Here is a 24,672-nt window from a genome sequence, read left to right on the forward strand (position 1 = left end):
AAACGGGCTCTGCTACTACTCTTTAGCCGGCTCGCAAGCCCAAACAAGTGTGTGTGGCGTGCCTGTTGTTTTGTTTCCGGTGTAGCTAGATCGGGTGTGGTATTGTAGTTTTTCTAACGTCAGTGGTTGTTGCAACAGAATGTGAAAAAAACTACAAAGTTTGCTAGGTCAAAAAGAGCGTTAATCGCTCGATAAAAAAATTGACACGGTAATTTGGGTTTGCGTTAACGCCGTTAATAACGCGTTTAACTGCCAGCACTACTATAAATATGTGGTCTATTCCATTTGTAGTCCAATTGTATAATTCAAACAACCTTCTTCTTCCTCACCCAATGTCGGTGTAGCGTGTTATAAAGTTCTTCTCTATGTCAGGTCCCACGTTAGACCAACACAGACATGTAGCGTGGAGCTCCCCCCTACCCTCACAAGTACCTCCTCCGCCACCTCCCCCCCAAGCTCATCAGTACCAGAGGACTAGAGGGAGAAACCTCTCTTGGCTCACAGGTCAATATGCACGTTCATTCACACAGCCAGATGCTTAAGCAGTAGGCGTTCAGAGATGCTAATTAGGGAAGCGTGCTAAGTGTATGAGTGTGTGCGATTGACACATGTTGTCTATGTGGTTGGTGTGTGTACAAAAGTTTGGGTGTGGGTGTTTGTGTGTGCATGGCTGTGTGTCTCCCCAGTCAGGATAGCGTATGGTGTGGTATGTTTAATTGGGGGTATTAACCATGCAGCTCAGCTTGAAAAACGGTGCCCCCTGTCAGACACTAAGAGGTTAACAACAAGGGTTAGGCTTTGAGGTTCAAAGGCCTCTTGTTTACATTTGATAGAGCTGCCCCAAGGGGTACGCACAGAAACCCTGGAACACAATCCCAGCCACTAAAGTTCAGGAAAGCACAGACAAATAGGGTGCTTAATCAGTATTTGCATCAGAATGTTCTAGCTACAGTACATATTCCCATGAAAATCTGCATTAACACAACTTTTTCACGGAATTTACGATGTATTCTTTAAAAGGTGTTCTACTGAATACCAAAAGGCTTCATTCTGACTCCAGGCTTTCTGACAAGGTCAGAAGGAGACGTTTGTTGACACCAGGCCAAGAGGATTAATACTTGGTGTCTTTATGGACAGCTAAGTTAGCACACGGCTAAATGAAATGAACATGGGTGAACTTTCGGACAGCATCCGGTGCCTTCGGATGTTGGTCATTGTGTATCTTAATAAGCTGATGTTTTGTCACAACATATGCTTGTCAACCAGCCTTTCAACTCTCACAGCCTCTGACAGGAAAAGAAAAGAGGATGGTGAAAAGGAAAAATGTTTTCTTTTTAAAATCAGTTCTAAGGCAACAACGCTCAAATGACAAATGACCATGATAGGTTATTTGACGAAGGCCTTTTTTGTTTGTGTAAAATGTGAGTTAGAATGTGTTTTAGGTGGTTATACTGCTGAGCTAAAGGCAGTACAAAAACCTCACACGTGTTGTGAGCTGTGGGGAGAGAGGGGGAACTTTGATTCACGAGCAGAGTAGAATCTCTCTGGCTTTCAGCTGAGCCCAGTCTGAGGAGATTAGCTGGTAATGGTAAACATATGGCTCAGCCACAGCAGAACCTTCACACACCCTCTCAGAATGGGATGGGGGATGGGTGGGGGAGTAAATAAGGCAAAAATGCAGGGTAGAAATGAAAAAAGATAGATAAACCCAGTAAAATACAGGCAGTGAGAGAGACAGAGACAGTTAGAATGAGGGAGAAAGGGAACAAGACAGAGAATGCACAAGCAACCTTCCAAATTAACTCCTACCAACTTCACTACAATCCAGTAGAACAGACTGGCTTCCGTATTGATGAAGGACAGGAGTATTTTAACACATACTGTAACTACACTGCAAAAATGCCCTATCAAATTGAAGGGTAAAAATATGTTTGTTATTAGCTTGCTAATGCTTAAAACAAATAAATGTAGCGGCCAGTGCAGTAAGAACATTTCTCTCAATACCTTAATAAAATAATGCGTTGTTTACTTGGTTTAAGTCACTAGATAAATAATTTATACTAGAAACAAGTCCAACTAGATTTTAAAAAGCAAAATTATGTAAGATGTAGGGTTTTTAAGAGTTCAGTGCTGACGTCCTTCTCCTGGAGTGTAGAACCTGTGAAACTCAACAGAACATGCCGAGCGCAGGGAGCAGAGGCCTCCTTGTCTCTGTACCTCCCAAAACATTGTGACGGGAGGGAAAATAACTGAGAAGAAAATACAGAAAAGGAAGAAAAACCCAGAGGTAGGGCTCAGGCAACGTTTTAAGAAACATAGCTTGTCTGAGCAAGATGCAAACCTTGTGCCAGGTCTGGTTTGTTGCTTGTGTTGTGTGTTTTCTTGCTAAAGAAAGGGAGGGGAGGGAGAGTTTTTTTTTTTCACACAGCTGCTATGTGAACATTTGTGTGCACTTTCAAACAATCCTTCCAAAAAAGGGGGAATGGAAAGAGAAAAGGAGGAGGAAAAGTGTTTACCTGGGCAGATTTGGCAAGCTTCTGACTGTACTCCTCCTCAATCTGCTTCAACCTGCTGTTGGTCTGAGGGAAGAAAGGAGAGCGTGTGAGAAAGAGATATGGAGACACACACAGGAGAGAGACACAGAGAGACATCTAGAGTTGTGAAATTGGATCTGCTCACAGGAAGCACAAACACACACACACACACACAGCCGATGACCTCTGCTCTTGGCAGAATGTCTCCATGCTTGTCGCTGGGCGCCCCTGGGCCCAGTGCCAGGCCTGACACCTCTGTGTGGCACGCAGCCCAACTCTGCCAGCCAGCGGACACCGCTGCTCTCTGATCCTGTGCCAACTATTCATCACTTAACTGACGGAGGGGGGGGGGGGGGGAATTAAGCACTGCTGCCAATTAGCTCTGGAAAAAAGAAAACTGGGAAAGCAGGACACTCGACATGGAAGCTATAGACTGGTGTGTGTGTGTGTGTTTGACGGCTACATTTCCTCAGAATTATCGAATTGCTGTGTTTGTACAAGTCCTCTATGGAAATCCAGCCAGCTGGAGATATAGTGATGGGGACTTGGATAGCTGTTTCGACACAGATATTGGTGTTGTAATGGGGACGGGAGGAGGGTACAATGAGATGAGATGTCATCTTAATGTAGGCTGTCATACTTGCCGCCAACATAAACACACACACATCCCTGAACCCAGTAGTCACTGACAGACAGACAGATGGTGACAAGTGAGGTGTTTGCAAACAGACCTCCACACACCCATCAACACCTGACCTCGCTCCTGGCCTCCCAACACTTCCTGACAACAGCCACACCTGTCACCACGGATAAAGACAGTCGTCATCACAGATAGAGGCTTGTCTTCCTGCCAGGGGCTTTCAGTGGCGGTTCTCTTGTCTCTAAGGGGCCCTACCGGCTGATGAGAGAAAGAGCATACAGCCCGCCATGAAAGAAGAGTGAAAGGAAAGGAGAAACTAGGAGAAATTAAAGAAGTATCCTGCCTTTGTTGCTGTAGAGGCTGTAGTTGCTTGGCTCTCGCTTCATGAAGCCCTCAGGTGGGACAGATGAGCTGACTGAGTGGTTTTATGCATCTTCGTATTATCTTGGTATATATGTATGCATTTATTTATCTTTGTATGTATGTGGGTATGTATATGCATTTATTTTTCTTAGTATGTATGTGTGTTTGTGTGTATGCATTTATCTCTGTATTTGTGTGTGTTTGCGTGTCAGGAAGTGTGCGCGTCAAATGGATAGAGAGAGCATAGTATGTGGAGTACAGTACACGTACTCCACATACTATGTATATACATATATATATATATAGGTAATATATTCCAATAAATTCCAATTCTCTTCTGTACAATGGTTTAGGCGATGAGCCAACAACCAAAACTATTCCCTAGGTTTAATGCTAATGCAGCTCTTTACAGCTCTTTACAATATCCACATTTGAGTTTAAAGGGACATCTTTTAATACCACTTTTAACTTAACAATTAAGTACCAGCCTTACACCCCCACCCGCCACCTTTGGTCTTCTTCTGACAATCGTCTGGTGGTCCCACCTCTCAAGAGCGCCTGCTCCCAACCCAAGCTCTTCTCCTGTCTGGCCTTCCAATGGTGGAATCATCTCCACACCTCCATCAGAAACACTGACTGTATCCCCACCTTCAAGAAAAGGCTAATGACGCACTTGTTCCGAGAGTACAACAGTATTTAAGAAATATTTGTTGGTTCCGATGTTAGTTTATTTCCTCCAGGAACACAATGACACTTATTGAGGGACTTTTTGCAATTGTTGGTTAGTTGTAACTGATTTAACTACTTGTACTCGCTGTAAATGATATTATTGTTGCTTGCTTTCCCTTACGGAAGGAAAATATATTGCAGGATATTGTAAAATATCATGTGATATATTAGGCAATATAAATCCATATATGGGATTTCATATGTATATTTTATAATACATTGCAACATTTTGAACATGAATATATAATATATGTGTTTATATATCCCAAAATATATGCAATTTTATATTTATAAATACCACCATAATGTATTCCAATTTATATGAGAATTTTTTTGGGTAATATATGTAAAGATACAGTGTCACATGTATGTTTAATATATGGTAGAATATCATTTTAATATATGAAAGAAATATAGCTGCAAGCAGCAATGGCGGATTCCTCCTTCAAAATGGCGAAATATTGTAAAATGGACATAAATAGTTACATGGATAGCTGTTTTGTCAACAACAACAAAAATGCCTATGCCTGAGAGTTGAACCTTTAACCCTTCGTTTACATTTACATTTAGTCATTTAGCAGACGCTCTTGTCTAGAGCGACTTACAGTAAGTACAGGAACATTCTCCCTGAGGCAAGTAGGGTGAAGTGCCTTGCCCAAGGACACAACATCATTTGGCACGGCAGGGAATCGATCCAGCAACCTTCTGATTACTAGGCCGACTCCCTCACCGCTCAGCCATCTGACTCCAACGTTTTCCAGCACAACCTCTCATCCAATTGAGCCATTCCCAGATCTTGACTTTCCTGTGTTCAGTAACTGAATAATAAAATAAGACGTTTCTCCTATATCAAGCATTGTCAGGTTTGGTCCAAGCTCAAACAGCTCTAATTCAGTCATATTTTCACATATTAAGGTGAAACTTTGCATGGTACTTCAGGGGCGTGTCACCTTAAAGCCTGTGAGGTTGCCTAGGGGTATGTCCCTGTACTTACTGTAAATTACTGTAAGTCGCTCTGGATAAGATTGTCTGCTAAATGACTAAATGTAAATATCACCATAAATGTCCGTACATTGTATGGGCATGTTCTCATACATGTACAGATGCATTGTACAATATATATATATATATATACATATACAGTGAGGAAAATAAGTATTTGAACACCCTGCAATTTTGCAAGTTCTCCCACTTAGAAATCATGGAGGGGTCTGAAATTGTAGGTGCATGTCCACTGTGAGAGACATAATCTATTTAAAAAAATCCAGAAATCACAATGTATGATTTTTTTACTATTTATTTGTATGATACAGCTGCAAATAAGTATTTGAACACCTGAGAAAGTCAATGTTAATATTTGGTACAGTAGCCTTTGTAATTACAGAGGTCAAACATTTCCTGTAGTTTTTCACCAGGTTTGCACACACTGCAGGAGGGATTTTGGCCCACTCCTCCACACAGATCTTCTCTAGATCAGTCAGGTTTCCGGCCTGTCGCTGAGAAACAGAGTTTGAGCTCCCTCCAAAGATTCTCTATTGGGTTTAGGTCTGGAGACTGGCTAGGCCACGCCAGAACCTTGATATGCTTCTTACGGAGCCACTCCTTGGTTATCCTGGCTGTGTGCTTCGGGTCATTGTCATGTTGGAAGACCCAGCCTCGACCCATCTTTAATACTCTAACTGAGGGAAGGAGGTTGTTCCCCAAAATCTCGCAATACATGGCCCCGGTCATCCTCTCCTTAATACAGTGCAGTCGCCCTGTCCCATGTACAGAAAAACACCCCCAAAGCATGATGCTACCACCACCATGCTTCACAGTAGGGATGGTGTTCTTGGGATGGTACTCATCATTCTTCTTCCTCCAAACACGTTTAGTGGAATTATGACCCCAAAGTTCTATTTTGGTCTCATCTGACCACATGACTTTCTCCCATGACTCCTCTGGATCATCCAAATGGTCATTGGCAAACTGAAGACGTGCCTGGACATGTGCTGGTTTAAGCAGGGGAACCTTCTGTGCCATGCATGATTTCAAACCATGACGTCTCAGTGTATTACCAACAGTAACCTTGGAAACGGTGGTCCCAGCTCTTTTCAGGTCATTGACCAACTCCTCCCGTGTAGTTCTGGGATGATTTCTCACCTTCCTTAGGATCATTGAGACCCCACGAGGTGAGATCTTGCATGGAGCCCCAGTCTGAGGGAGATTGATAGTCATGTTTAGCTTCTTCCATTTTCTAATGATTGCTCCAACAGTGGACCTTTTTTCACCAAGCTGCTTGGCAAATTCCCCGTAGCCCTTTCCAGCCTTGTGGAGGTGTAAAATGTTGTCTCTAGTGTCGTTGGACAGCTCTTTGGTCTTGGCCAAGTTAGTAGTTGGATTCTTACTGATTGTATGGGGTGGACAGGTGGCTTTATGCAGCTAAAGACCTCAAACAGGTGCATCGAAGTTAGGATAATAAATGTAGTGGAGGTGGACATTTTAAAGGCGTTTGAGGGTCAGAATTTTTAGCTGATAGACAGGTGTTCAAATACTTATTTGCAGCTGTATCATACAAATAAATAGTAAAAATATATATAATATTTTTTTTTTGATTATGTCTCTCACAGTGGACATGCACCTAGGATGACAATTTCAGACCCCTCCATGATTTCTAAGTGGGAGAACTTGCAAAATAGCAGGGTGTTCAAATACTTATTTTCCTCACTGTATTTCATGTATATCTTTCCATATAATTAAAAATATATTCTACCATATATGAAGCATACATGTGACACTATATCTTTACATATATTACCAATACATTTTCCCATATACAGCGGCATACATTATGGTGGTTATTTGTAAATACATAATTGCATATCTTTTGGGATATTTAACCACATATATTATATATTCATGTTCCATATATTGCAATATATGGAAAGCAGCAATCATTTGTATATTCCGCAATATATTGCAATTTATAGTATATCATATATTTATCATCAATATATTATCCCATGTATTTCCATATATAATATATTGGAATATGTGATAGGAAATGATATATTACAATATATTTCAAGTCATATATTGGTGAATATATTTTCTTTCCGTAAGGGTTCCTACAAGTACACTCTTGCAATGTTGAGGTTCATGTTGTTTAATTTGTAATTTGTTTAACTACATCTCATATGTTTCTTCCCATTGGCACTTATTTACTTTTCACATTGTATGCTTCATGTTTTGGCTACCTGCAATGTTTTTGGGTTCTCGTTGTTTACGATAATTGACCTATGCACTTTTGTAAAGCTCTCTTGGAAGTAGCTTTGGATAAAAGCGTCTGCTAAATGAATACATGTAAATGTAAGTACTGAGGTGCTGGCACACCTCAAAGCCATAACAGACCCCCTTCCTGGACCCCCTGCAGTTTGCCTACAGAGCCAACAGGTCTGTGGACGACGCAGTTAACATGGTCCTCCACTTCACCCTACAGCACCTGGACTCCCCAGCATCCTTCGCCAGGATCGTGTTTGTGGACTTCAGCTCTGCCTTCAACACCATCATCCCCGCCCTGCTTCAGGACAAGCTCTGATGACCTCAAGTGGGAGCTGAACATCAGTTCCCTCACCAAGAAAGCACAACAGAGGATGTACTTCCTATGGCAGCTGAAGAAATTCAACCTGCCAAAGACAATGATGGTGCATTTTTGCACAGCCATCACCGTCTGGTATGCTGCAGCCACTGCCAAGGACAATAGCAGAATGCAGCGTATTCTGGACTCCTCCCACCCTGAACACTCTCTGTTCCAGCTACTCCCCTCCGGTAGAAGGCTGCGGTTCATCAGGACCAAAACCTCACGCCACAAGAACAGTTTCTTTCCATCCACTACTGGCCTTTTCAACAAGGCCGAGGACTCCCACTGACATTTAACTGCACTACATTTAGTCATTTAGCAGACGCTCTTATCCATAGCGACAAACAGTAAGTACAGGGACGTTCCCCCCGGGGCAAGTAGGGTGAAGTGCCTTGCTCAAGGACACAACGTCATTTTGGCATGGCGGGAAATCGATCCAGTAACCTTCTGATTACTAGCCCGACTCCCTCACCGCTCAGCCATCTGACTTCCCAGCACTATGCACAAGCCACCTTATTTGCACTATTGCCCGTTCATTAGGGTTCCTCCGGTAGGAGGGAACCTATTGTTTTTGTTAGTATTTAGAGTTCCTCCGGTAGGAGAACCCTATTGTAATTGTTGGTATTATTAGGGTTCCTCCGGTAGGAGGGAACCTATTGTTATTGTTGGTATTCTTCTTATTATTATTTTTCTTCTCCATGCGCCCCAATATCTCAAAAAGTAATTCTAATTTGGCACATTGATACTACATCCAAGTGGGTACCCCCACACCAAATATGGGCCACATCGGACCATAGGGGGCGCCACAGGCCACTTCCAAAAGTCACATTTTCAAAGTGATGGCATTTCCACCCCATTGCTCCAATTCTTCAGAAACTTGGTGTGCACATTTTTCATGAGGAAGAAAAAAGCCTCAAGGACCCATAAGGTCCGCCATGATAGATTTTCCTGTACAGTGATCATTTTGGAAAACATTCAAAATTCCTCTTCTCTTGAACCAAAGGTCTAATTAACTTGACATTTTGTACAGATATGTATCATTAACGTTTAAAAATGTTACTTAAGGCAATTTAATGAAGTACAAAATAATTGAAAGGGGTGTATTTATGTAAATGTCCACATTGCCTCGATATGTTTGTGTCACTAAATCAAATGTATTTTTGAAGGATGGTTCGAACCTAACAGGCTTTAAGGTGACACGCCCCTGAAGTACCATGCAAAGTTTCACCTTGATATGTCAAAATATGACTGAATTACAGCTGTTTGGACTTGGACCAAATCTGACAATGCTCGCCATAGGAGAAACTGCTTTTTTTATTATCCAGTTACTGAACTTTGTGTGTTCCATGTCTAGGAATGAATAAATTGCCTGAGATGTTGTGCTGGTAAGCAAAGGGTTGTAGGTTCAAAACCAGTCAGAGGCATAGTTTTTTATTTTGTATTCTTTCTAGTCTTTGCCACTGCAAAACAAGCCAGGTTCACCACAGTAGCTAGCTACTTGAAGTCTATTAATACAATAACTAAACATGACAATATTCGTTACATTAAATTAGCTCAATTTGCCGGGACGGTGACCTGCAAAGTATAAGGTTGTAAGTTCGAATCCAACCACAGTGTTTAAGCCCATCTTAAATTTGAATATCTGTTTAGTTAAACAGGATGACATTGGGCCTCATTATCGAACGCAGTTAAGAAGAAATTAAGAAGGGATTTCTTCTGAATTGGATTTAGGAAAAAATTTGGCATTCATGAAAGTTTTCTCATTTTGGATTTGTTCTGAACTTCAGAAGACTTTCCGAACTCGAAATAGCAGTCGTAAATCGGCCAGGGTTGTCTCAAATGCGATTCCTTAAAAAACCACAAGGATCAAAGGAATTGCATTTAAGAAAACTCTGTGTTTGAAGTGTTAATGAAGTTATGAAAATCCTTGGTGATTGCGTTCACATCAACTCTACAGACTATGGCAAACCGTTTTATCATTTAACCAATGAATTCTTGATATCCAAAATTTGAATTCTTGATATCAAGAATTGCATTTTAGATATCAAGAATTCGAATTTTGGATATCAAGAATTCATAGGTTAAATGATAAAACAGCTTGCCATAACAGACATCCTCGGATTTGAATAATTATAATAATTAACCTTGCTTAGTGTGCACACTGTTGGATCCAGTGGAGAACCATTCTACTGCTCATCTTACTGGTATGTTGCACCGATGCACCTGTGCACCGGTTGCTTTTCGCTTGGACATAACTTGCGTTCGTGTTGCTTTCCTATTCCTAATTCAGGAGCACGAGTACTCGCTTTCAACTTAAGACAACTCTTCCCGGGGAGCACAGCTCAGAAAACTTCTCCTGCATAGGAACACATTTTCAAGCGTTCGTGAATTTGGCGGATGTCTTTTTCTTACGTTGTTTTTCCGAAGCCCGTAAGAAACATTTCAGAAGAATCTTCGATAATGTTCGAGAATGAGGCCCATTGTTCTGAAGTACCATGCGCAAATTCACCTTGATATGTCAAATGATAATTGAAATACAGCTGTTTAAACTTTGGCTGAATCGAACAATCCGTGCTACAGGAGAAACGGCTTCCTTTTTTTTTATACAGAAACTGCCCACATATTTTCATCCTTGGGGGTAGCTCTATGGGTTGAAATGGTGTCCTACAAAGTGCAAGTTCACAGGTTTGAATCCAGGCACAGTCTTTTGGCCTGTCAATAGTTTGATTACTTGTTTAGTTAAACAGGCAGGAATCATTCTGAAATACCATGCGCAATTTCATGCAATTTCACCTTGAAATGTCAACCGTTTCTTAACCTTTGTCCCAAAGCTGACCAAAAACTAGTACTTATATCACGCAGTCGGAGCACAGCTAGATAATCAGCGTCAGCACCCTTGGGTACCCAGCATGCAGTGCGGCATGTCAAAAAACGCAGAGACTTAGTTTGGTTACAACAGCCGTGCGAGGGATTTCAGTTGTTGTGTTCGTTCAGTTAGATGTTTGTAATGTTATTGTTAGTTAGTTAAAATACTGTTGTTGGTCACCCTGATTGTGCATGTCGTGTAGTTTAATGGGACCAGAGAGTTAGCTGCTGTACTGTCACAAGCTATTTTCACAAGGAGCTGAACATGAGCTCTGCCCTAGCCCAGTTGCCCACATGACTATTGTTAGTTGTGCATTGACTGATATTCTGTAAAGAGGTCAACTTAAGAAGAGCATCAATATCCTATAAAAAGCTAATACTCAGCACTATTAATAAAATCTCAGCAGTTGGTGTGTAGCAGAGAGGCTAGAGACTGACTTGTAACCTTATGCTCATGAGTTAAAATCCCCATTCAGCCTATTGTTGTTGGCCAAACATGAAGTAGTTTCGCTCTCGTGTTGTCCAACTCTCAATCATCTACAGTGTACATGTTTATAATATTTTGACATTTTGTGTAGCAACCCGCATCGCTGCTTGCAGGTATATTTTATTTTATAATTTTACTTTTTAATTGTTTTATTTTTTAGATTGTTAGTTCCTAGGATTTGTTATACTAATGTACTTTTATACTTTTTGATTGTAGATCGATAGTGAAGCACTACATTTGATATGTAACATACCAGATCAGACATGATTGTCAGGTGAGGTGAAGAGTGGGGTTAGACCTATAGGAGTGTTTGGGTTTAAGCCTTATCCATTTTCTTCAACAACATGCAGAACAAAACTAAAGGTAAGCTACAAAGAAGAAAAAAAGTGGTTCTTTAAAGGAGACATGACATGGAAACTTCAATTTTATGAGGTTATTTAACATTAATATGAGTTCCCCTAGCCTGCCTTTGGTCCCCCAGTGGCTAGAATTTTCGATAAGTGTAAACCAAGTCCTGAGTGTTCTTCTCCGCCTTTGACAAAATGAATTGCTCTGTTTGAAAATCTCCTCCTAGTGACGTAGATAGGAGGAAAGTTACCTTCCCTCTCTCTGCTTTGCCCACCCAGATCATCTGTCCCGCCCATGAGAAACTGAGCTACCACCGTGCAAGGGCGAGTGCGATATCGGTTTTTCCTGGAGAGACATCATGGCAAGCAAACAAACGAAGCATAACAGTTGCTCAGTGCTTGGATGTACAAATCAAAACAAAAGTATTTTTTTAGTTCCTTCATCCAAGCTTCTGCACAACCAGTATCTTAATTTGATTTTCGCTGGAATTGCGCCGACACAACTTCACAAAGTTTTGTATGTCTGCGCCAAACATTTCAGCCTCTACTGTTTCCTCAACTTGAACCAATACAAAACTGGCCTTGCTGAAATAAAATTCTGGATCATTACTAACTCTCCTTGGTCAAGCTACAAACCTTGGACAAGTAAGTTAACTAACGCTATATCATTTTGTTGCTTTACTGTATATGGTTACCTAGCTTGCTTCCCTTAGAATGTGGCTGTAACATTAGCTCTGCAGCTAACAGCTGAGTTACTGTTGCTAATGTAAAGATAGATGGCATTAAGTATGTGTGTGAATACAAACACTGTAACGCCAGTGTTGTACACTTCTTTGTTATTTGGATAACCGTTATGCTGTTGGTGTTATGGTACGGGCGATATCCGCCTTTCTCCTCATTGAAATGATTTATGAGTGTGCACCTCTGCAAACCAGGGTGATCAGATGAGAATGGGCAAATTCGAAGCATCTTACAGCAACGGGGCTACGAGCTAGCTGAGTTATTGTCGCTAATGTAAAGGTAGATGGCATCAAGTGTGTGTGTGTGAATACAAACGCTGTAACGCCAGTGTTGTACACTTCTTTGTTATTTGGATAACCGTTCTGCTGTTGGTGTTATGGCACGCGATATCCGCCTTTCTCTTCATTGAAATGACTATTAGTGTGCACCTCTGCAAACCAGGGCGATCAGATGATAATGGCTAAATTCGAGGCATCTTACAGCAACGGGGGCTACGAGCCATTGCTATACATCCGTTGTAAACATTAGCGCATGTTGCCGCCCCTCTCCTCCTCATTAGCATTTAAAACTACAGACACCAAAACAGCGCGTTCTGAGGAAAGCTCATCGTGGGACTACTCGTAGTGGCTATAATTCTGCACCATGGCTGAATTTCGGGAAAGAGACTTCAGATACAGTATTAGGGGACCACTAAGGCCTATATAAAAGCATCCAAAAACAGCATTTCATGTCTCCTTTAAGGTGGTTTGAATTTCAAGGTTTAAGTTTCCAAACTCTTCGTTAGCAAACGCATCCTGAGGAAGGAGCATTCGAGATCGCTCTGTTCCAGATACGTCTCTCAATGGAACACTTTCATTTCAGTTAGCAGAGGAGGGGATCAGAGTCATGTTTGTCCCTGTCTTGAAGTGACACATTTTACAGTCTCCCGTTACCAGCCCTGTCAGAACACGATGTTTTTCTATGCAAATCTTTGCACACGTCCCATACCATCAAAAGTGAAACACCACTCGAATGTCTTCCCAAGTCTGGGATGGAGTACCAGATCCAGAAACTGACACCATTACCAATACTGTCAGACACCTGGCTGGACAAACAGCTTATTTTTAGGAATCTCTCTCTCTCTGTCCCCCTCTCTCTCATATTTACATAAGCAGGTGTAGCTGCTGATAAAGGACTGTGGGATGGAGTGTTGAATTTTCATCTTGGCTTTTGAAGTGTGTGTATGTGTGTGTGTGTGGTCCCCACTTCTATTAAGGGGGGGATCAGTAGCTAGATGGGGGCAGGAAGGCGGGTGCACCATTTAAAAAATCTGTGTTGTTAGGGGAGATCTGTTAGAGTCTTATCTGGCTCTCCATAGCAGAGGCTGATTCTTAAGAAGGGTGAGACCACCTGCAGGTCATTCCATTCGGTGACTTAGGAGGTTTGAGGTGGGACTGGGGGGCAGGGAATGGCGCTACAAAGGAAAATCAATTCTGCATTAGATCTATGGAAGTGGACATCAGAAAATTGAATGCGGTCCAAGGGCCAAATGTACGAAGGCGTGTACGCATAGAAATGTGCGCAGAAACATGTGTACAGGTGTTTTACAGATTTATGAAAATAACACTTGGCGTGAGAATCTGTGTACCTCTGCGTACACTTTAGAACCCATGCGTACACTGTTTTGAGATAATACGGTGACACAGTGACCGAAAGGCATGCATAAAAATGTTGAGGTAACACTTTAGAATAATGGTCCGTTGTTAACGAGTAGCTATGCAGGAAGTAATAGGTAGTACTACATTAACACCTAACTTAATACTATTAAGTAATATGGAACCAAGATTAACTAAGCAGTAAGTAATACAAGCACATTTAGTACAAAGGTAGTTCCTTGGTAGGTATTTGATTATTACTAAATAAATATATCCTCATTGAGAACTACTTGCATTTAGTCATTTAGCAGACACTCTTATCCATATACTTGTGAACTATGACCAATTAAGAAAGAATAACCAATTAATTACTAATCACAAAAGTATCATGTCTAAAAAGTGAAGTGTTTTTTTGTTATCTTAACATGGTCATAACATTTCAGAAGCTTGTGCCTCAAATGAGCTTGTGCCTCAAATGGAAACCAGTTTATGAATATTAACGTTATAACACGTCCCCCCCAATATTTGATCATACTGTGTGATTATGGGACACGTCCCCTCCAATATTTGTGCATACCCCCAGAATCAGAATCACAAAGGGTTTTAATCGCCATGAAAGTTTGCACAGACAATAGGGGTGTGAATCGACACTGATCTCCCGATTCGATTCAGCGCCTTCAGCCAGGGACGCAGATCCTCAACTTTGGTTGGAGGTCGGTGCAAAGTAAATGTCGACCCACAACACTTGGACCTCTTCTTTCCATGGTCAAAACAATGTTAATAAAGGATCTAATTCTGTTTTCTCTAGCTGTTATGGCAGCCACGAACTGCACAGTTCACGCTGGGCATCTCTATTAGCCTTAAATTAGTACCAGAGCCAGTTTAAGACATTCTCTTATAGTACCGTTATAAAGCGGAAAGTATCTAAACCGGAAATGGGAATACGCGGATGGCCCATCGTGACTTACGGAATAAGGTAATATTGACCAGCACCAACTATAAGAACCATCACTTTATTACACACACACATTCATAGAACACACACATTCACACAAAATCTGATTGAGGGCCCTCACCAAAGTTCTCTCTAAGCTGCGCGCCTGCGCGACCGCGCAGACCAGCTGAAGGACCCGCGCACTAGATTTTCCAGACCGCGCACAAAATAAAATCTGTATTTAAAAAAAAATATATATTTTATAAAACCAAGAAATGTTCAGTTGATCGGCGAAATGCGGCGAAGCCCACTTCATACATTTCAACGTCACTCTAGACTACACGCAAGCTTTTAACAAAACAACGACCCTGGCGCTCTGCTCAAGCTTTGACTGGCAACGAAAATCAGAAACGTTACCTTTACAGGCGAAAAGCGTAGGTTTGCGTAGGGTCCATAGGGACTAGTCACGACCAAAGTTTGGGAAAGATACAATTGTCCCCACCAATATTTTGTTAATTTTCGAAAAAAATATTTTTCACATCATATTTGCAAAACTCATTCGTATTTTTATCTTTACTATATTCGTTGCCCAGAAAAGTGAAAAATACATTTCCAAATTAACCAATGCGCCCTCGAGTCTGCGAGACAAGACGATGTCATTCAATTGGCTGAAGTGGCAGGCAAAGTCAGAAACACTTGAATCGTGACTTACTTGCAGAAAGAGAGCTGTCAGTACGCCAGGAAATAATAAAGCCTTATATTAGTATTTCGTTTGGTCTCAGCATTGATATTTTTGACCCTTGTCTGCTTTATAGATGTCACCCAAAAATAAGAGAGATATCAGAAGTTGTTTCACCACCCAGAGAGAAAGTAGCTAGCAAGAAGGTCGTTGTTAGTTAGTATGAAAACTACACACAGTGCAAACCTGCTGGCCTTACATCGACACCCATTCTACAATGGAAACAAGTTTTGAAAGTTGTTAGTGTAGCTAGTGGAGCATGTAACTTTTGCTTGTATTCAATCTATCCCTAGCGTGTGCCATCTTTCGACCAGTGTGTTAGCAGCGGCTTGTCTTGTTGAAGCCAGAAGGATAAAGCTAACCTACCCACATAATGGGACCGTGCTAGTTTAGCCTAGTACCAGCAGGCTAGCACCTCAAAAGTGATATTAACTGGTAATAAGTAGGCCTATATGGTCCCTTGGATATGCCTATCCCTGTAATCTCGACCAATGTCAGCAGTCAACTAAGCCTGGTTAGCGTCTGTATTAAATTGATGAATTACTGTGCAGGAAAAATGGCACCCTGAAGATACAGATGTAGAGCAGGTTGGTGATGAATCAGCATCAGGGGTTCAGGTGAGAAGTTGAATTGTCCATTTTGGTAAATAATGCATTAAATTGCAGTTTTATAGGGATTTTTAGACAATGTTACCCATGAATGTTATTATTCACACTTATACTTGTAGATAGTAAAATGGTGCTATAAATTGGGATGCCCAAATGTATGCATCATATAAGATTTCATTGCTCAGAAGTCCAGTACAGATTATGTAGGCCTAGTACAGCTCTATAAAACCTGAACCAATTACCTACGTTTAAAAAAACTGTCCCTACCAAAGCTGAGACCAAACCTACGCCCTTGTTACAGACGCCCCCCAAAAAAGGGCAATTTTACATTTAAATAGAAATGGCTTGATGAAATTGTTCAAACGGACACAAGCGATGGTCCAGGTAGGCTGGTGAAGATATCTGATATATTTAGCTACGAAGAAGCAAACAGAGTTCTCTGCAAACTTTGCTCAGAGTACTGAGGTTTGCGCTCAGACAGATTTCTATTTTCTCAGTGCGGAATTTTTTTGAGGGAACATTGGCCCTCACCCGTCGCTGTCTGTCTGTATGTCTATCTGTCTCTGAGGTGATTGTAGGGAGTCTTTGATCATTCCTGCTTGTGTTTTGCTCTGTGTAATCCATGACTGAAATGTAACACGATTTGGTGTATCTCCAAATGGCAGAGGACCAGCAACCAGTTTTTTTTTTTTTTTTTGCAAGATGGCGCCGGTGAGGGCTGCCGTGGTTTCTAGGTGCGCTCTGTTTTGTCTCGTTTTGTCTGTTAATTCAGTGTTCTGCCAAGATTTCCGGGGTTCTCTAACAAGAGAAGTACTTCTGAACATAAGGACCACAACTCCTGTGGACTTATTTCCCACTTTTCTGCTTCCAGCGGCAGATTTAGTGGGAATTCTAGCCAGTGCCGCGCTAGGCTTTGCTCATGCAGTGAAACGCCGTAGAAGGGGAAAGCGAGCGGGAGCGCTAGTTCGTTTACGCAGACGTGGAATCCAAACAATGCTTCCAAGTTTTTTTCCTCTCCAACGTACATTCACTGTGCAATAAAATGGACGAACTTCAGCTACTGACGGTGAAAAACAGAGACTTTCTTTCATCTTCGGTTTTGTACTTCACGGAGACATGGCTGTGCGATTTGATCCTGGACACCGCCTTACATCTGGCAGGCTTTCAACTCATGAGAGCTGATCGGGACACTGCACTCTCTGGCAAAACCAAAGGCGGTGGTATTTGTTTCTACATCAACAGTGGCTGGTGTGTAGATGTGACAGTGATTCTGCAACATTGTTCTCCGGATCTGGAATCCTTTTTTATAATCTGTAAACCTTTTTACTCGCCACGAGAATTCGCGTCGCTCATTTTGGTCGGAGTTTACATGGCGCTGGGTCCACAGGTTAAAGAGGCCCAACGCACGCTCGCCGACCAGATTCTGAGTGTGGAGCGAGCAAACCCGGATTCCCTTGTTTTTGTACTCGGCGACTTTAACAAAGGTATTCTCAGCCACAAACTCCCTAAATACAGACAATTCATCAAATGCCCAACCAGAGAAGAGAACACTCTGCAGTGTTTCCTACAGATTAGAAATCTAATTGTGGCGGGGAGGGGTGGGGGTTGTCAGACCGGGGGGGGGGGGGGGGGGGGGGGGGGGGGGGGAATTGTTAATAATTCGTTACACAGTTAATTTGTTAATAATATGTTACATTAAATATGAATCCAAAATGATTCACACCTTCACAAAATTAACAACAACTAACATATCATTTCTGCATTATGCATGTAGCAACGCTAGTGCTAAACAACTATTTAACTGGTCGGCTCCATGACGCCGGGTAAGTAGCTAGCTCTTGAGACTTCTCACCAAAAGAATGAAGGGGAAACTTCGAGTACTGCAAGTCGCTCTGGATAAGAGCGTCTGCTAAATGACTAAATGTAAATGTGAGTAAGTTACCTAGCGAAAAGTAGCCTCAACTTTCCTCGACTTTTAGCTACGGCACTAATGCTGAAGGCTCGCTGATATAGGTGTCGGTCTTACTAGAACGACATGTATGCATTGTTGCTAACGTGTGCTGACGTTGTGATTGTGTGCATATGTGAGAAAGACGCATGAGTGACAGAGAGACGGAGGGAGAGCAGGGGAAAGGAAATGCAGCTGAACGAATATGCTGCGTGTTTTAACCTAAATAGCGATAAAAAATTTTTTTTTTACGAAACGCAATGTGTGGCGGCCGGTGTTGATTCTGTGGCGCACCGCCACAAATTAGTCTGTGTGGGAAACACTGCTCTGGATCACTGCTACTGTCAGTAGAGCCTACCACGCTGTCCCTCGTGCAGCACTGGGCCACTCTGACCATACCATGGTCCATCTGATTCCTGCATACAGGCAGAAGTTAAAGCTCTGTAAACCTGTTGTGAGGACATCAAAACAGTGGACCAGTGAGGCTATGGAGGATCTGCGGGCGTGCTTGGACTGTACTGACTGGGATATGTTCACAACTGCTACCAATAGTCTGGATGAACTCACTGAGGCTGTGACATCATACATAAGCTTCTGTGAGGACTGCTGTATACCAACACGCACCAGGGTGAGCTTCAACAACGACAAGCCCTGGTTCTCAGCAGAGCTGAGAAGGTTGAGGTCAGAGAAGGAGGAAGCTTTTAGGAGTAGGAATAGAGACAGATTCAAGGAGTCGAAGAACAGGTTTAGCAAGGCAGTGAGAGAGGCTAAACGACTGTACTCTGAGAAACTGAAGCGTCACTTCTCTGCTAACGACTCTGCTTCTGTCTGGAGGGGGCTTAGGCAAATCACCAACTACAAGCCCAGAGCCCCCCACTCCACCAACGACTCCCGCCTGGCCAACGACCTGAACAAGTTCTACTGCAGATTTGAAAGACAATTGGACAGTCCTGAACTACCCCTTCCCATTCAGGAGGCCTCCCCCCTCCCCCCCTCTACAGTGACGACTCTTTCCATTCAGGAGGGTGAAGTTAACAGACTGTTCAAGAGACAGAACCCCCGCAAAGCAGCTGGGCCGGACTCTTCCGGTCCATCAGCACCGGATCTCCTCAGGGCTGCGTCCTTTCTCCTCTGCTCTTCTCCCTGTACACCAACAGCTGCACCTCGAGTCATCCGTCTGTCAAACTCTTGAAGTTTGTGGACGACACCACCCTCATTGGGCTAATCTCTGACGGGGACGAGTCTGACAACAGGTGGGAAGCTGACAACCTGGTGACCTGGTGTAGCCAGAACAACTTAGAGCTCAATGCTCTTAAGACAGTGGAGATGGTTGTGGACTTCAGGAAGAACACAGCCCCACTCACCCCCATCACCCTGAGTGACTCCCCAGTCAACACTGTGGAGTCCTTCCGCTTCCTGGGCACCATCCTCTCCCAGGACCTCAAGTGGGAACTGAACATCTGCTCCCTCACCAAAAAAGCACAACAGAGGATGTACTTCCTACGGAAGCTGAAGAAATTCAACCTGCCAAAGACAATGATGGTGCACTTCTACACAGCCATCATTGAGTCCATCCTCACTTCTTCTATCACCATCTGGTACGCTGCTGCCACTGCCAAGGACAAGAGCAGACTGCAGCGTATCATCCGCACTGCTGAGAAGGTGATCGGCTGCAATCCGCCTTCCCTCGAGGATCTGCACACCTCGAGGTCCCTGAGGCGAGCAAAGAAGATTGTGGCCGACCCCTCCCACCCTGCACACTCCCTGTTCCAGCTACCTGTTCCAGTCCCCTCCGGCAGAAGGCTGCGGTCCATCAAGACCAAAACCTCACGCCACAAGAACAGTTTCTTCCCATCCGCTGTTGGCCTCTTTAACAAGGCCAAGGACTCACACTAACTTTAAATCACAATCTGCACAATGACACCCTGCACATTGCAATTTGCACTATTGTTTGCACTATCTGTATTTTTAGGTTAGATTGTTAATTAGGGCTACTTATATTTTATATTTTATTTTATATATTTTTTTATTCCCCTTAGTATTAGCTAGACCCCCTTAGTATTAGTTAGACTTTGCTCCTTTTGTATAGTTAGTCCACATATTTAATTTCCAATATTCCTATATGTTTAATCTATGCACCTCCCTGCCAAAGTAAATTCTTTGTTTGTGCAAACATTCATGGCGAATAAAATCCCTTCTGATTCTGATTCTGATTTTAAGGGAAGGCTAATAAGTTAGTGACAAAGGCCTATGCAAAAGGGGGAAACCAAGTAATACAACCACAAAGTACCACCACCATCTTCATCTTCCTACTTTTCTTCACAGATAAACAAGAAAAGGCAATAGTTGCAAACCAGACATAGACCAAATGTTCTGGTAATGTTGCGCTTTGGATTTGTATTATTTATGACTCATGACCTACCTGCACTGAAGCCATGTCCTAATACAGATGTACAGTATTATGAAATACACCTTGCCTATTTGATACAAAGCTGTCGTCTAAAGTTTGTGACCCCATTTTCCAACATGGCTCTGAGACTGTTGCTTTTGCGGTTACTTCTGGAGACTGTCAAAAGTTTCAGTTGACGTGACTGCTGGAATCTGGACCAGCCATGTATTCCAGGTTAGTGTTTAGGCTGCTTTTCTGCACACACAGAGATACACACACACTTAAGATTTGTAGGAGACTTGAGGCCCCTCAGCATTGTTAAGGAAAGAAATAGAGAGAGAGGAAGAGCAGAGAGGTAGACAAACTCATCCATGTTCACACTTAAAATACCTCCTCCCAGGTCTTCTCTTTTCTTTCCTTGCCTGTGTTTCTCTTTGTCGTTCCAGAGGAAACTCAAAAATAACTGCCGTTGTTTGTGTACTACAAACCTTGTTACCATGGTGATCTCCGTGCGGAGACTGCGGAGGGGCAGGTGTCATTGCCGTGAGCAACAGGAGCACAGCATAGATACACACACACACACACACATATAACGATCAGCCATTACACTATGACCACTGACAGGTGAAGCTAACAACACTGATGATCTCGTTATCATGGCACCTGTCAGTGCGTGGGATATATTAGGCATGACAATGAAAATGTTCTCCTCAAAGTTGTGTTAGAAGCAGGAAATATGGGCAAGCGTAAGGATTTGAGCGACTTTGACATGGGAAAATTGTGATGGCTAGATGACTGGGTCAGAGCATCTCCAAAACGGCAGCTCTTGTGGGGTGTTCTCAGTCTGGAGTGGTCAGTACCTATTAAGGATGCACCGAATCCATATTTTTGGGGTTCGGCCGAATACCGATTCCACTGGTTAAGATTCTGCCAAATCTGAAACCGAATACCGAATCATACTCCCATCCTCAGTCCATTAAAACAGTAAACACATTAATGAAGTAAACAACATCCACAGTAGTGTATTGTTTTTTGTTTAGTTTTTTTTTTTTGTAAAAAAACAATAGGCAACATTATGCCAGGAAGACAAGTGGGAAAAACTATTTTGACAATTACCATATGATTATGTTTGTCTCAACATCCAATCAATATCCAAAATATTAGCCTTTTAGATTTCTTGAATATCTTTTGGATGTTTCATACGCAAATGTTTTAACAGCGGAGATGTTGTGTATTGTTTAAGGTCCTTGCCACCACGAGACAAATCGGCATGTAAATATGTACATGTAGCTCGACTTGAATTGCCTTCTTTTGACTGAAAGTACTGCCAAACAACACTTTTTCTGCTCACAAGTTCCATTTTCACTTTTTCTCAGCCTACTGCACTGAATGGTCCACCTACGTAAACACTTTCCCGTAATCAACGGCGGCGTCCTTATGTCGACCAGCGTAGCGCGCGTAGTGCAAGCGTAGGGTTCGGTTGAAAACATTTCTAAGGTTCGGCAGAAACCAAACCCTGTCAAAAAGCCCAATTTTCGGCTTCATCTGAAACCGAGTCCAGGTAGGAATAGCGGTGAACAGCCGACAGGATAATGTGCGGCCAAGGCTCATTGATGCACGGGGGGAGTGGAGGCTTGGCCTGTGTGGTCTGATCCAGCAGATGAGCTACTGTAGCTCAAATTGCTGAAAAGGTTAAAGCTGGTTCTGATAGAATGGTTTCAGAACACACAGTGCATTGCAGTTTGTTGTGTATGGGGCTGCGTAGCCGCAGACCAGTCAGGATGCTGATGCTGACCCCTGTCCACTTGCGAAAGCACCTACAATGGGCATGTGAGCATCAGAACTGGACCACGGAGCAATTGAAGAAGGTGGTCTGGTCTGGTGAATCACATGTTCTTTTACATCACATGGATGGTCGGGTGAGTGTGCGTTGCTTGCCTGAAGAACACATGGCACCAGGATGCACTATGGGAAAAAGGTAAGACGGCAGAGGCAGTGTGATGCTCTGGGAAATGTTCTTCTGGAAAGCCTTGGGTCCTGCCATTCATGTGGATGTTACTTTGACATCTACTGCCTTCCTCAGGATTGTTGCAGACCATGTTCATCCCTTTCATGGAAACTGTATTCCCTGATACCAGTGGCATCTTTCTGCTAAATAATGCAACCTGCCACAAAGGAAAAATGATTCAGGAATGGTTTGAGAAACACAACAATTAATTCAAGATGTTGGCCTCCAAATTCCCCAGATCTCAATCCAATCAAACATCTGTGGGATGTGCTGGACAAAAAAGTCTAATACATGGAGGCCCAACATCACAATTTACGGGACGGGTTCTGCTGCTAACATATGTATGCATATGCCAGACACCACAGCACACCTTCAGAGGTCTAGTTGAGTCCATGCCTTGACGGGTCAGGGTTGCTCTGATGGCAAAAGGGGGACCTGCACAATAGGCAGGTGGTCATAATGTCATGGCTGATCAATGTGTGTGTTTGTATATATACACACCCACCTGAGCAGAGCATTACTTGGTTGAACTACAGTTCTAAAACACACTGTGCACTAAAACTCCAGGCTGATGTAGAAGTCTACCTGTCTGTGAGCGATTGCCTGTAGATAATGTATGAAGTGTGTTTTAGTGTATGTGGGAGTGTGTGCATAAGTCTCTGCGTGTGTGGGAGTGTAGGTGTGTGTGTCAGATTAAGGTCTCACACATCGTGCTAAGAGTGTGTGGTCAAACACACGTCTACTTTAGACATTAGTTTCTACACTTTACCTCAGTCTCAACCTAGTGGCAACATCCAAAACAATATTTTCACAGTCTCTCTCTTTCATACACATGCACCAATCCACCCACACATACACATACCATACCAGTTACAGTACCTCTTAAACAAAACAGAAATCATAGGTATATTTGCACAGCTAATCTGTCTTGGCAGATCAAAGGGCTGCATAGACCAGACTAAGTGCAAACACACTCAGGTAGCCAAAAACCTCCCACACGTTTGTTTAATGAGAAAGTGGTATGGCCTAGTAGGGAGGGCATGAGGGAGTCTAGCTGTGTATTGAAGGTGTGTTTTGTTTGGGCAGGGAGAAAGAGAGGGGCAAATAGAAGAAGGGTCATGAGATAAGATTTCAGTTCAAATTACACAATGTTAAGCGGTATTTCATTAAACACAGTTATGCACTATCCAATGCTTTGATTGCTTAAACAAAGGTCACAAAATAAAAATATTTTAAAGGATGATATCTTGTGTACACAAACGTTTGGATATACTGTATTTCTTTGATTAAACGCCACAGCGTTTGTTACACTGCTCATTTTTGGTGCGGCGTTTATTCGAGGGTGGCGTTTATTCGAGGGCAGCGTTTAATTAGTAAGAGAGATTTAGTGAATTGTAGCTGCAGTGTGGCCGTAGACAAACAAAAATAGACAAGGATGTCAAACACAAGGCTTGTGTAAATTTGAAGCCGCGCGTGTCTACATTGTGAAGAAATCTGAAGCAGCATGCCGAAATATACCTTGCTATATTGTACACTTGTGATTTACTTGTGTAAATCCCCCCCCACGCCCTGAGGGGCCCCGCTCTGCATATCCAAAAACAGACTAGGGCTATATAAAAAAAATATATATAAAAATAATACTGAGGCGCTCATTGAGGGCCCCAAGTTTCAACTGCCAGGTAAAGGAATTCCGTAATGTAGGCAACTTAACCGATCTTCATCCACTTCCATGGGCTAAATAGTCTCAAAATCCCTGAATCTGGCAACAATGGCTTTTACGTATGTTACGTGCCTTCTGCGCCATTACACCAATTGAATGTGCACAATCCCCTCCTTGAGTCACCACCTTACCGCGGTGGAGGGGTTTGCGTGTCCTAGTGATCCTGGAAGCTATGTTGTCGGGGGCTTCATGCCCCTGGTAGGGTCACCCAAGACAAACAGGTTCCAGGTGAAAGACCAGACAAAGCGTGGCTCAAAAAACCAACCATGAAAAAAAACACAACAATGGTTCTTAGTTGCCCCTGCCCGGAAGCGGGTCACCGGGGCCCCCCCCCTGGAGCCAGGCCGGGGGTGGGGCTCGATGGCGA

The 24,672-nt window shown here is 42.8% G+C and overlaps 1 protein-coding gene across 8 annotated transcripts in view; it reads right to left on the minus strand.

Moving 5' to 3' along the window:
• The window catches only part of cep112 (centrosomal protein 112), a 206,211-nt gene that overhangs the window by 35,753 nt on the left and 145,786 nt on the right, over positions 1-24,672 (minus strand). For 7 of the 8 annotated variants that reach the window (XR_006957363.1, XM_047037685.1, XM_047037687.1 and 4 more), the window contains one exon: positions 2,517-2,579. The exons of the other annotated variant lie outside the window; for it this stretch is intronic. Coding sequence is in view for 6 of the 7 variants with exons in the window: in XM_047037685.1 (XP_046893641.1) it covers positions 2,517-2,579 (63 nt within the window). In the remaining variant the exon portion in view is untranslated. The remainder of the gene's footprint in view (positions 1-2,516; positions 2,580-24,672) is intronic. 8 annotated transcript variants of the gene reach the window in all.

This window comes from Hypomesus transpacificus, chromosome 17, assembly GCF_021917145.1.
Source record: "Hypomesus transpacificus isolate Combined female chromosome 17, fHypTra1, whole genome shotgun sequence".
Taxonomy (NCBI): domain Eukaryota; kingdom Metazoa; phylum Chordata; class Actinopteri; order Osmeriformes; family Osmeridae; genus Hypomesus; species Hypomesus transpacificus.